The sequence below is a fragment of the Nuphar pumila genome, chromosome 2 (genome assembly GCF_984573655.1).
Source record: "Nuphar pumila chromosome 2, dmNupPumi1.hap1.1, whole genome shotgun sequence".
Lineage (NCBI taxonomy): Eukaryota > Viridiplantae > Streptophyta > Magnoliopsida > Nymphaeales > Nymphaeaceae > Nuphar > Nuphar pumila.
The window spans coordinates 21374936-21389245 of NC_143250.1; the positions used below are offsets into that span (position 1 = coordinate 21374936).

At 37.4% G+C, this 14310-nt stretch overlaps 1 protein-coding gene across 3 annotated transcripts in view; it reads left to right on the forward strand.

Annotated features, from left to right (window-relative positions):
• The window catches only part of LOC149844994 (AT-rich interactive domain-containing protein 2-like), a 38125-nt gene extending 23815 nt beyond the window's left edge, over positions 1-14310 (forward strand). For 2 of the 3 annotated variants that reach the window (XM_089997417.1, XM_089997416.1), the window contains one exon: positions 12942-14310. In XM_089997417.1, the coding sequence (XP_089853543.1) occupies positions 12942-13862 (921 nt within the window). In that variant the 3' untranslated portion in view covers positions 13863-14310. The remainder of the gene's footprint in view (positions 1-12941) is intronic. The other variant, XM_089997418.1, reaches the window with a different exon arrangement.

Here is a 14310-nt window from a genome sequence, read left to right on the forward strand (position 1 = left end):
TGGTTCAACACGCATCTGTGAGTCATCCAACCCCCTGCTCAAGCCAAAAGAAGGACAATTCACCTGACATGTTTCTCTTGTATTAGCAAAAAGATCTGCGCTCATCCATGGATCATATACCTCTACTTCTCGAGATGACAACGCTTCAGAGTCATTTACCTGAAATTTTTGTTCATCAAAAACAACATTCCTAGAGGTTCTAATACGTTTTGTAGTAGGATCATGGCATCGATAGCCTTTGTATTCATTCGCATACCCAACAAATCTGCACTTAACGGCCTTGTCCTGAAACTTATTTCGCAGAGATGAATCAATATGTACATAACATACACAACCAAAAACATGCGACTCATCATAAAAGGGATGTTGCCCAAATAAAGTATAATATGGAGAGTGTTGATCCAGAAGTGCCATAGGAAGACGATTTATGACATGAACAGATGTATGAAAAACTTCTGTCCAGAGACTAACGGGCACATTGCTATCATGTAACATGCTCATCGCTCTCTCGACAATATGCCTGTGTTTCCTTTCCGCAACCCCATTTTGTTGAGGGGTATGAGGGCAAGAAACCTGTCGACTTATTCCTTTATCCCGAAGAAAGGCAATAAACTCGTTTGATGAATACTCGCCACCACCATCACATTGTAAATGCACAATGTCACAGGAAAACTTTGTTTTGACCATCGAATGGAATTCCCGAAATAGTTGAAAAACTTCATGCTTATGTTTCAAGAAATATATCCAAGTATAACGGGAATAAGAATCAATAAAGATAACATAGTAACGACTACCAGAAAGAGAAGGAATATGTGCGGGTCCCCAAACATCGGAACAAATAATCTCAAATGGCTTTGAAGCCCTTTTATTAATAATATGAAATGGAAGAACATGACTTTTGCAGAGTTCGCATGAGGAACATTTATTATTATCTAAAAAAGAACATAAACTAGACTCTGGAAGAAGACCATCAGATACAAGACTTTCAACGAAGCCCCGACTACAATGGCCCAAACGACTGTGCCAAATATCTGGCTTATTACAATGAGATGAATTAAAAACTTCCAACGAAGGGAAAAACAAAGACTCTGAAGGTGAAGACACTGAAGAATGCTTGGACGACTTCAACTGGAGGACTGGGGCTGAAGGTGAAGACACTGAAGAATGCTTGGACGACTTCATTGAGGGAATCTCCTCGAAGACGTACATGTTTCCTTGTCGCTCCTCCTTAGCGAACGTCTCCTTCGTTCGTAGATCCTTAACATAAACAGAAGAGGGAGTAAATTCGACGGAAGAATTCATATCATCAACAAGTTTAGCTACAGAAATAATGTTCTTTTTAATATTAGGCGCAAGGAGAACATTGGACAAGTGAAGTGAGGACTCTGACATAGGGATATGTGCACTGCCAGTATGACTAATGGAGTGATAAGTTCCATCTCCCGTAACTATACTACCTTTTTCAGAATAAAGCAATAAGTGAGATAACTTACCGACATTACCCGTAACATGAGTGGCAGCGCCGGAATCAACATACCACTCGCCTTGTTCATTTTGCTTGATCGTCATCTGTGACAATGCTGATAACAAAAGTTGTTGCATATCTGTAGGTGGCGCTTTCGTGTCCACAGTAGTAGTTGACTTATTTTCAATTTTGTTTATTTTTCCTCTATTTTGTAGATTAAACCAACAATCAGCTTTCACATGTCCTCTTTTGTTACATAAGAAACAAGTGGGCACTCTCCTCTGATTCCCTGTATTAAAAACACCAAAAATATTAGGTGTAGGCAAAATACCACGACCTCCCTGCCCAAAACGTCCGCGGCCTCTGCCTCCTTGATGCCCTCCATTTCTTCGTCCAAAACCGACAGAAGTGTCCATGGCCAAAACTGAATGAGAACGAACTGATTCATTTCCTTCTGCTCTTTGTTTCATAATCATCTCATGCTGGAGAAGTTTCGCTTGAAGATCGTCAAAGGTAGGCAAGTGAGGAAGGCATGACAAAGCTGTGGTAAACATGTCAAAATCAGGGCCCAATCCATTGAGGAGTTGTTGAACTTTATCTTTATCTGAAATAGCACTTCCAATAACCGCCAATTGGTCAGTAATAATCTTCAAGCGGCCTATGTATTCCATGACTGACATGGAGCCTTTCTTCAAACTTTGAAACTCATTTTTTAAGTACATAACTCGAGCTTCTGACATCTGAGAGTATGTCTGAGACAACTTACTCCATAGATCCGCCGCAGTGCAATCATCTGAAAGAGTAACAAACACTTCTTGAGATAGTGTTGACGTAATATAAGCAACCAAAGACTGATCCCGCTTCCTCCAGGCTGTATACTCTGGATTCTTAAAGGAAATAGTAATGGTGTCACCCTTCTCATTGGTGGTTTCCTGCAAAATAAACCGTGGTGGTATAGGAACCAAACCATCCAGATGTTCATCGAGATCCTGACTCCGTATAAAATGAAGTATTTGTCTCTTCCAGGTCAAAAAATTAGAGTGAGTAAGTTTTTCTGTAACAAGCTGACTCAAGAAATTTGCAGAGGGACCGGAGGACAAGGTGGATAACGAAGAGTAATCCATATCAATGGAACAACGAATAAACGAACAAGACGAATGAAGAGAAAGAAAAGAAAATTGAAGATCACTTAATCAATCAATGGAACTTTAATAAGGGATACACCCGTGATACTAATAAAACCCTTTTTTTTAGGGTCGAGATTGTAGACTGTTATAACGTGCCTATAGGCGTCACACAGAAAACATGAAACAGTAATAGAAAAGAAGACTGCAATAAAAGAGGGAAACTATAATCGTTGATGTCGAAGAGGCGTTAAATGTGAAAACTGCAGACGTGTTTTCACATTTAACGAGTACTGTGAAAACTGCAGACGTGTTTTCACATTTAACGAGTGCTGCAGACGTTAAGAATCAGAATGAATAAGAATCAGAAAAGGAGAGACAAATGGTGATAATAACGAGTACTGTGAAAACTGCAGACGTATTTTCACATTTAATGAGTGCTGCAGACGTTAAGAATCAGACAAGGTGGATGAATAAGAATCAGAAAAGGAGAGAAATCAGAATGAACGAGTGCAAAATTTACCAAGGAAGAAGAATGGACGAAGAGGTGTATCAAAATTGTTCCTTCAGAAATCTTCAGATCTCGCTGAACACACGTCTGGTAGGGTTCCGCAACCTGCTGCTCTGATACCATATAAGATTCTGTGTAGGGTTCAGCAACCTGCAGAAAATAGGAAAAGAGAGAGAGAGAGAGGAGGGAGATTCACAATGGCTGGGTGCGGCGCTCGTTAACCCAACCTCCCAGCCCTAAACTTTATAAATAAGGAAAAAATACGATAGCTGAGATAACATGAAATTTACAGGAATGCCATTAATGAAATGGCATTTTGCATGTGTTAAAACATAACGTGCGTATGGATCTGGATCCAGATCCATACGCATATCATATTTTAACATTTTTAAGCATTTCATTAGTGAAATCTCTTGTGTATGCTCATAGTGGCTATTGTGTGCATTTGATTGCTCTTGAAATTGATCTCACTTTATATTACTTTTTGGCAAAACTTATTGCACTTGTGTGGATCCTCATTGGGATCCCTTTTTTTTCTCTTATTTCCAAGCATGTGTTCTTGAAAGATTGTTTATTGTTATTGGTTCATATGCGACTTTTTCATTGGTTCTAAATTATTGCATGGTTTATTCATATATGCATTAGTTGTTGGTTTAAATATTGCTTCTAATTGAGTCATGCCTATTTATATCTTCCGTAATAATGATGAAAATCTATGATTGTTATATATTAATATGTCTTTTGTGATAGATACATATATACATGATTTTCATAAAATAACTTTATCATTGTTTGCATCTCTCTTAATATTATTCTATTATGGTCGAGTTTGTCAATGACTATCATGTTTGTAGTTAATGATTGTTTAAAATCAATTCTTACTTTAAATGATTTTGTAAAATGTTAAATTGACTTATTTTGTACGTATCTTATGTTTGTGTGCTTGGCTATCCTCCATAATATATATTTTTTTGTTAGATTGCTCTTGTTTTGCTCTCTTTATTGGTTCTCTAAATATTAGCGGTATGGATGATTCTAAAGACATTTCAAGAATATTAAGAATTGATATAGAAGATTCTTTATATAATAGAGCATATGATTGAGCACTCCTTGAAGAGACACCAAATGGAAAAACTTGATAAAGTCTACAAAGACATTTTGTGTAATGAGTTTCTTCTTTTGTAAATTCAAACTTACATAAAGACATTGTAAGTTTGAGGGGGGTGTTAAGATTAATGTAATATAAGTGTATATATTATATGTATATTGTAATAATATATATATATATATATATATATATATATAATATAAGTCAAGTCAAAACTAGTTTGACTAGCTCCCAACGGCTCTCTCATTCTTTAATGAGCGAGGACTTCCCCTTTCTATGCCACTGCTCTTCTTCTCTCTATTTTTCTCTATAAATATGGGTGAGTGTGCCTTTGTAAGGTGAGAGAGTGGTGGGTAGTTCTAGATATTTTTGAGTGTTCTTGAGTGCATTTTGTAGTGAGGTTTTTGTATTTTATTGTTCATTATAAATGAAATAATTTATTTACAAAACTTGTATTAGTTTGTATCTTGTTAGTATTCAAATGCATTTTGATTTGGCATTTGGATTACGATTTTGGAATGTCTTGGGTTCCGCGCCATTTCATTACAGGTGTGTGAGTGATGCCACACTATTTGTTATAAAAAAGGAGAATATATGTCTAATTATATATATGTGGATGATATTGTTATATAACATGTGATAATGAAGAAGAGATATCAAGATTAAAGAGATATCTTAACGAAGTTTTTGATGTAAAATATCTTAGGACACTTCATTACTTCTTGGGGTATAGAGGTTTTCTGATCAAAGACTGAGGAATACTTTTATTCCAAAGAAAACTTGTTGAAATAAAATAGGTACCCTTGGGTGCAAGAGTTTAGTCACTTCAATTGAACAAAATCATGAGTTGGTTAAAGTGAAGATGAAAAGTTTGGAGATGTTGGAAGATAGCAAACATTGGTAGGTAAACTTATCTCACTAGACTTCCTAAATTTTATGTTGTAAGTGTTGTTAGCCACTTTATGTGTGCTCCCACTTTGGTGTATATGAATGTTGTGCATCATATCTTACGGTACCTGAAGCAAAATCTATGAAAGTGTATTGTATAAAAAAATAATGGATCTTTTACGTTTGAGGTGTATGTAGATGCAGACTAGACAGGCTCCTTGGAAAATAAATCTATCTCAGGATATTTTATTTGGGGAAACGTAATGTCTAATGTCTTGGAAGAGTAAAAGCAGGTGTTAGTGGCTAGGTCAAGTGTTCAAGCTGAATATAGAGCCATGATGCAAGGAATCTATAAAGCTTTATGGCTAAGATCTCTACTTTAGAATTGAAGTTGGAAAAGCAAACCGTTCTCCCTATATTCTAAGAATAAAGCTGCCATTCAGATGGCCTTAGATCCTGTCCGTCATGAAAGAACAAAGCACAAAGACATTTGTTGCCACTTTATAAGGGAGAACGGTGATGCAAAAGAATTTCAGATTACTCATGTTTGCACAAATCTTCAATTAGCTGATATTCTTGCTAAGGCCTAAGGTCAAGACTCCAAGAGATAAGAGGAAAGTTGAGATGGTTGCTCTTTTCTCCATAACTTGAGGGGGAGTGTTAGAGGGTCACATGTATTTTTTATTCACAATCAAGGGTATTTATGGGTGTATGTATATATATATATATATATCATTTTGTAGTAGGTCATGCCTTCTAGGGGATTTTTTGTATTTTTATTTTTTAATGTTTCTTGCTGTTGGGACTACCCCAATGGCTAGTAGGACCAGCCCCTCCGCCTCTTTCTCCTCCTATTTAAATGGGGTCTTACCATGGTTGCCAGTCGAGGAAGCGGGAAGCGAGGCACTTTAAAAAATTTAAGAAGCGGGAAGCGTGGGACGACTTAGAAGCGAATCACGAACCGTCTCAAAAGTAACCTAGGAAGCGAACCGGAAGCGAAAAAAAAAATAAAAAAAAATGAAAAAAAGAGAGAAGTGTGGGGGAAGCATGTTTTTCATAAAAGGGAAGCACGCTTCCCATAAAAGGGAAACATGCTTCCCATTTATAGGAAGCGCACTTCTCCAAAAAAGGAGACACTTCCCCACGCGTTTCGGAAGCGGGACGTTTCGCACTTTCGAAATGCGTATCGGGGAAGCGCGCTTTCCTTACTGGTTAGGCGCTTCCGGTAACTCTGGGTCTTACCCATTGTTTAAGTATGCTTTTGTAAGGCATTCTTTAAGTTAATAAAAATATTATTGTGCTCCTTTGAGTGTTATTTGTGAGGTGTGCTGTTTGTTACCTTGTGATTGCCCTAGTGGCTTTGTGTTTGTGCTCGTATTTGAGGCTTTATTACATGGTATCAGAACCCTTAGTGTACACACCCTTGGGTCTTGATCGAAGTACCCGTGTGATCGGGTGCTCATTGTCATTCTTCCACCCTCTCTTGCTCTTTCTCTTCGTCATGGCCAAAAGAGAGTCAAAGATTGAACTCTCCTTCAAATTGAATGGATCAAACTATTTGATGTGGACGGTCCCAACGGAGAACCACCTCAAAGGAAAGAAACTTTGGGGTTATGTATGTGGCACAATTCCCGACCCACAATTCAAGCTCACAAAGGAGGGAAATTAATAGAATACTCTTAATGGAGAAGAAAGAAGAAGAGTCATCCAAGAATATCAAGTAAAGATAGAGGATTGAGAAAGCGAACATGCCAAAATATTGGTATGGTTTATGAGCAATGTTGAGTTGAAGATTTGTGCCAACCTTGCTAAGTTCAAGAAAGCCAATAAAACTTGGATATTGATGAAAGACATGTTCACTCAAAGGGATCTTGATAGACAATATTTTTTACAAGAAAAAATGAGATCCACCAATTAAGGAGACATGAGTCTACATGATTATTATAGTACTTTATCCCCTTTGTGGGATGAACTTGCTTTACTTGAACCTCAATCGGAAGGAGCTGCCATTAAGTTAAGATAAACAAATTGAAAAGGAGCATTTCTTTCAATTTCTTCACGGTCTTTGTTCAGAATTTGAACAAGTTCTAGCTTCTTTGCTTTATAGAACTTCTCTTCATCTCCTAAATGAAGCTATTGCCAAGTTATGTCAAGAAGAGACTTGCCTCTCGATGACTAAGGAGGGAGATGAGAGGTGCATGATGTATCGAGACCGGGGAACAATCTAAGAACATACAAGCTTCTTCATTTTGGGAGGCAAAACATTGGAGAAACAAGGAAAATCATATGCCAGTTTTGTAATGAGCTGGAACATATTGAACCCGATTGTCTTAAGCTCAAAAGAAAAGTGGCCTTTGTTGGAGAGAAGCCAACCAAAACAAGTTATGATTCAAAGAAAGGAGGATATCTTAAAGACTTATTCATCGCTCAATTGGTGAAGGCTCTCCAACAATTTTTGAAGTCATCTCTACTCCATCTTCATTTGGTGTCGCAGTCTCATCCTCAACTCCTCCCGGTATGTCTTCTTGGATACTTGATTCAGGAGTTTCTTTTCACATGACACCTAATGCATCCCTACTATTTGAAAAATGCACCAACTCTCATATTTCTTTTGTTTCAACCGTCGATGAAACATCTTTGGAAATCAAATGAATCCAAAATTTGTAAAAAGTTTTGAACAACTCCAAAGAATTTTTTGTTCCAAAAATTAGAATTATTCCAAAATTGAACCTAAATTTGTTTTTTGTTTCTCAAATCTCCTACCATGTTTGTAGTCTTTTTTTCACCTACGGGTTGCTCTGTGCAGGATATTCATTCTGGGAAGCTGATTGGGCAATGCCATAGGAGAGGAGACCTCTACCAAATGGATTTTTTGTCTCCCCTCTAAATTTTTTTGTAATCATGTTCAAAACAAGGATATATCTACTTAGCACAAAAGACTTGGTCATCCTAGTACTTCTAAATTGTATCATTTTTCTTTTCTAAAAGCTTTTTGTAATGAAAAAGAGTTTATTTGTAATGATTGCATTCTTGAAAAAATGCATACTTCTCCCTTTCCAAATAGTAGTTTCGTTTCTAAGAGACCTTTCGAGTTGGTCCATTCGGATGTATGGGGACCAATGCCCGTCATGTCAAAAGGAAGATATTCTTGTTATGTTATTTCTGTTGATGATTATATTAGATATGCATGGATCTACTTAGATTCAAATTAGATCTTTTCACATTTTCTAAAGATTTTATATGCTTGTCAAAAATCAATTTCAAACAAATATTTCTATTCTTTGATCAGATCATGTGGAGAATGTATGTCAAATGAATATCAAAATTATTTGAAAGAAAATGCGATTATTCACCAAAGATCTTGTCCAAAAACTCCACAACAAAATGGACTTACAGAAAGAAAACACATGCATATAATCGAGACAACTAAAACCCTATTTATTTCAAAAGGCATTCCAATTTTTTTTTGGGCCGAAGCTGCATTTATTGCTATATATTTAATCATCAATAGAATGCCTTCCTCTTCCCTAAAAAATATTTTATCTTTTGAAAAATTATTCAAAATATCTCCGGATTTCAAAAGACTAAGTTTTTGGATGCAAGTGTTTTGTACTCTTTCAAAGAAATGGCAAACTTTTACCAAAAGCCATTGAGTGTGCATTTATTGGTTATGGAGAAAAAAATGTATATAAATGTTATGCTTTTAAAAAACAATAAAGTATATATTTCTAAAAATGTAACCTTTTTGGAAGATCAAAATGGATTTGATAAAAGTAAACCTAAGGAGGAAGTAGACTACTCATTCTATTGATATGAATAGGAAAACTTTCATTAATGAGACATCTAATGAGATTCATGTTTATACCCGACGTGAAGTGGAGAGTCAACCATGTGCTTTTGAAAAGTACTCATAAGGTCAACCATTAGACGAATCTATAGAAGAACCATTCTTAGAAAATTTCAATGGATTTCTAGACCTCCAAATAAATTTGTATCCTATGACTTTTTCTCCAAGGTATTAGGCTTGTTTAATAACTATTCATGCTTATCATGAACCTTCTAATTATAATGAAGCTAAAAAAAACTCATTGGATAGATGCAATGAAGTCGAAATTAGATGCTCTTCATAGAGCTAACACTTGGGAAGTTGTAGATTTGCCTATAGGAAAAAGAGCCATAGGTTGTAGATGGGTATTTAAAGTTAAGACTGAAAGTGATGGTTCCTTAAAAAGATACAAAGCTAGATGGTTGTTAAAGAATATTAGCAAAAATATGGGATTGATTATGAAGAAACTTTTGCCCCAGTTGCTAGGGTAACTAGTGTTAGAACCTTGATTGCCTTATTCTTCGCCTAGGTTTAATATTGAAAGGGGTAAGGTTCTTAAACTTAAAAAATGCTCTTTATGGTCCTAAACAAGCGTCTAAGGCTTGATATGATCATTTTAGTAAGGTTATTATTGACAATGCATTTGTTTCATGCTATACTGACACTGCTCTTTTTGTTAGAAATGCAGGAACCAGTATAATTGTTATATTATTGTATGATGATGATATGATTATCACTGAAAGTGATAAAAAGGGTATTGATGAGGTTAAAAATATTCTTAAAAGAAAATTTGACATGTCTAACCTTGGATTTTTGAGATATTTCCTAGTGATCGAGGTTGCGTACTCCCAAGAGGATATGTTCTTTCTCAAATTAAAATGACATTTGAAATAATTGCTAGATCAGGTCTAACAAATGAAAAGTTGTCACATAGGTGCGGGTGCGGGTGCAACGATGCGACACTTTAAAAAAACTTGGGTGCGGGGAGGGTATATATATATATATTTTAACAATTTTAAGTTAGCATTACTAATGAAATAAAAATAATTATCATGTCATCAATTTATCATGCAATAAATCAAATTAACTATGAAGTACAAGTCAAGTCAAGCAACCCAACCCAAACTTGGATTCGGCTCTGCTGAACCCACACTGCCTTTAGGTTCTGTCGAACCCAAGCTCAGGCTGGGTTCAGTTACTAGGTCTGGGTTCAGGTTCTGTCGAACCTAGCAAGCCTAGGTTGAGGTTTTGTCGAACCCAGGCCTGGGTTCAGCAGCTGAACCGAACAAGCCTGAGTTCAGTAAAGCCGAACCCAACAACCCTAGGTTCAGGTTCTGCTGAACCCAGGATCTGAACCTAACCTTGGGTTTGGCTCATGCGGCAACGAGGGGAGGAGGAAGAAGGAGGAGAAGGAAGAAGAAAAGAGAAAGAGAGGAGTAGGAGAAGAAGAGATAGGAGGCGGAGAAGAAAGAGAGGAGGAGGTGGTGGAGGGAGGAAGAGAAGGAAGAAGAAGGGAGGAGGAGGAAGAAGAAAGAGAGGAGGGGTCGAAAAGGGTTGAGAGGGGGGGAGGAGGTTTACAAAATTATGCCCTAACCACCCCCCCAAACCACAATTTTACATTTTTTACATCTAGATAAGTTTGACCGCAACTGTTGTGGCTGATTCTTATGGAAGTTGTACATGCACCTGCGTCGCATCGATGCGGGTGCGATGACCTATGGAAGAGTCCATGTGACATAGATGAAAAGGTAGCGGATACTCCGGAGGTGCTCAATGCAAAAATGAGGGTCAACGATGACACTCCACTAGAAGATCCTACTCCTTACCGACAATCACATGCAGTTCATAGTGTAAGTCAGTTTAAACATGTGCCTGCTTCAGTATACATGGTTGCGAGAATTATCAGATATTTAAAGGGCAATATAACTAAATGGATTTTCTTATCCTCTTTCTCGTATCTTACTTTAATTTTTTATATTAATTCAGATTGGGAAGGCAATTTTAACGATCATATTTCTACTATAGGTTATTGTATGTTTCTTGGCGACTCACTTATATCTTGGAGGTGTAAGAAGCAACTCTATCCTCCATCGAAGCCGAGTATTGGGCAATGGTGACTACCACCACTGAAATCTTAGCTGAGAAGTCTATTAAGAGATATGGGTGTCACCATTTCCACTCTGTCGAAGATGTGTAACAATGAGTGTTCTATCTACATCATGAGCAATCACACCTTGCATGAACTGACCAAGCAGATAGAGATGGATTGCCACTATGTTCAAGAAGACTTTTTTAGGGGCTATATTGAACTCCCTTATGTTACATATGAGTACTAGATTACGGACTTCTTCACGGCTTTGCTAGTGCCTCACTTTTCTTTCCTTCTTGGCAAACTTCCGGTTATCTCACTGTCAGTTTGAGAGGGTTGTTATATATATACATATTTCTCTTTTTGTAATAGGTCATGCCTCTAGGGCATTTTTTATTTTTATTTTTTGCTTTTTATTTTTTAATGTTTCTAGCTGTTGGGACTAACCCAACAGCTACCTCTTTCTTCTCCTGTTTAAATGGGGTCTTATCCATTGTTTAAGCATGCTTTTCTAAAGCATTCTTTAAGTTAATAAAAATATTATTTTTTATATTATTGTGCTCCTTTGAGTGTTATTTGTGAGGTGTGCCCTTTGTGGCCTTGTAATTGCCCTAGTGGCTTTGTGCTCGTGCTCATATTTGAGGCTTCATTACATTTATGCCCTCTTCTTTCTCTTAACTGTAATATGACATTTTGTGTCTTTTTTAGGGCTATATTAGTCCTGAGAAAGCTACATGCATGTAATTATGGTCTGGAATGTGATTAGAGATTATTATTTTATCCTAGCCTTCTCTTGTTTCTCTCATCTCTCTTCTCCTCGTACTACTTGATACATTTTCCCTTACGCTTTTGCCTTTTTAATCTCTGATTTTACCGATCTTCCTACCGTGAGTTAACATGAGATATGGCCCTAATGGGCTGAAACAACAAATATATGAAGAATAAAGGTTGTTTTTTCCTTTCCAGCAGTTGCTGTGTATATCAGTTGAAGAAAGAACCTTTCACTTGTTTTAGTCATGCTGTTTGAGATGGCATGCAGGGATCAGACATTGCATTTATTCAGGTATAAGCAACATAGGAAACATTAAACTAAACGTGGGAAAAAACAATTAGGTTTTCCCTAAATTTTGAAACCTTTTTGTGAAAAGTATGCCGTCATATACTGGTCCATGCACTGATTGCAGTTGTGTTTTGAGATAGCTTTTATCTTCTTTGTTACTAAGATGAAAGGGTTGAGAAAGAAAAAGGTTTTCTTGATACTTTGGAGCTAAAATACACTGGGAAACAACTGCATCTCAAATAACCTTTTCTCTTCTCTTTTGAACCTTTTTGTTTATGCATGTCATTGCATCATCCAGTGGTCTGTTCACCTATATTGCTAGGTGGAGGCTAATAGCACAAAATTGATATATACATTGATCTATTTGAGACATGTGCAGCATGTAGCTGACCTTTAGGTTCAAATTTGAAGAAAACGGATTACTCAAGTTGAGGCTATCTGGATTCTTAGCAAAGTAGTTCTTGTCATTAGCTAATTCAAGTTTTCCATATACAAGCTGTTTTTGTGTAATGTCTCAATGATGTCACGTTTGGTACAGTTTGGAGGTCATCTGTGCTTTCTTTTTAGTTTGCAGTTGTGTGTCCAAGTAATATGGTTTTGATTGTATCTAACTCCAGATTTATCTCAAAGGAGTCCGACTGTTCAAGCATGGAATGATAGATTAGATAAGCACTTATGTTGGTGCCTGCATGTATTGGAACTTGACCACTCTGATATATAAATGTCTTTGGTCAAATGGAATGCATGATTGATAACACTCTCATGCTGTTAGGAAGATGGATACAACAGCCAATGACAATCACAAGAGGAATATAAGAAGACCAGAATTCATGTACAATTATAACTAACATCTGTGCTTGGTTTTGTCAGAAAAAGCAGAGGGTACATCCCTCCATTTATGAAGACGTGAATGGCAATTTGCATCAGGCTCCAGAGAAAGTAAGAAGCAGCCAGCGCCTTCTTTCCCTTAACAGTCGTCCTCCTCGCACATGCTCAATTTCCACTCTGATAGCTAAGCCTGTCAAAGTCAAGCCTTCTTCTCAAACTCGAGTTCTGGAATGCAATGATGGGCCCTCCTGTAAAGATCAGTTTCCAAGATTGCGGATCCCAATTGGTCCTGATTTTCAAGCCTGTGTTCCAGAGTGGACTGGATCTGCAGCTTATGATGCTTCCGAGGACTCAAAATGGCTTGGAACTCAGTCTTGGCCTTTGTCAGGTGCCTGCTGTTCACCAGTAATTGAAGATGAGATTGGAAAAGGGAGGCCAGCGTCATGCATCTGCTCTTTACCTGGTTCAGTCAGATGCGTTAAATGCCACATATCCGAGGCAAGGCTGAGACTGAGGTATGAACTTGGTTCTGCATTCTATGGCTGGAGATTTGATGAAATGGGTGAGGAAGTTGCTGTTTCATGGTCACTTAATGATGAACAGATTTTCAAAGCGATTGTGAGATTGAACCCCGCATCACTGGAGAAAAGTTTCTGGAGTGAAGCATATATATGCTTTCCTTCCAGAATCAAAAGAAGTCTTGTTAGCTACTACTTCAATGTGTTTGTACTCAGACGGCGAAGTTTCCAGAATAGGATGACTCCAGGCAACATAGATAGTGATGATGATGAATATGAGTTTGGTGCAGTCCCTGATAATGTAGTTGCAGGCAATGCTGCAGCTCCTTCCTCCAAACCAACAGTCTGTGTTCAGAATATGCAGTGTGATGATTTTGAGATGGGTGTGGATCAGCAATCAACATTGCTCCATGTCAACAAACCAAGACCTACTAGTTTCTTTTAAATACATGATAAATACCTGTTATGGTTTCACCATATGTGCCCTGCAAAGTGATGCCCTTCACCCTTCAAGCTCCTAAAGATTCTTGGATATTGAAGGCACAAGCTGCCCTTGTTGAGGGTTTCACGGATTTATACTTCAGAACTGGGGAAGTGAATTTTGTTGTCACATGTGACGATGGTGCATCTGCAGAGTTCTGCCTCTGTTTCAAGCATCAACACTCCGAAAATTGATCCGCTGCTGGAGATATTGTGTTGTCTGTATAACCCAGTTGGGTTCCACTTATACAAGGGAGGGGCTCCTGAGATCAAGTCAGGTGGTTGAGTTTTGCACAAGATTTGCTTTTTGGTGTTGGTTGTTTTTTTCATAAGGAATGTAGAAATGATTTTAACTCAAAGCTATGACAAATGTTGAGATGCTCCATGTTAATGAAATCTGGAGTTTAAATGAT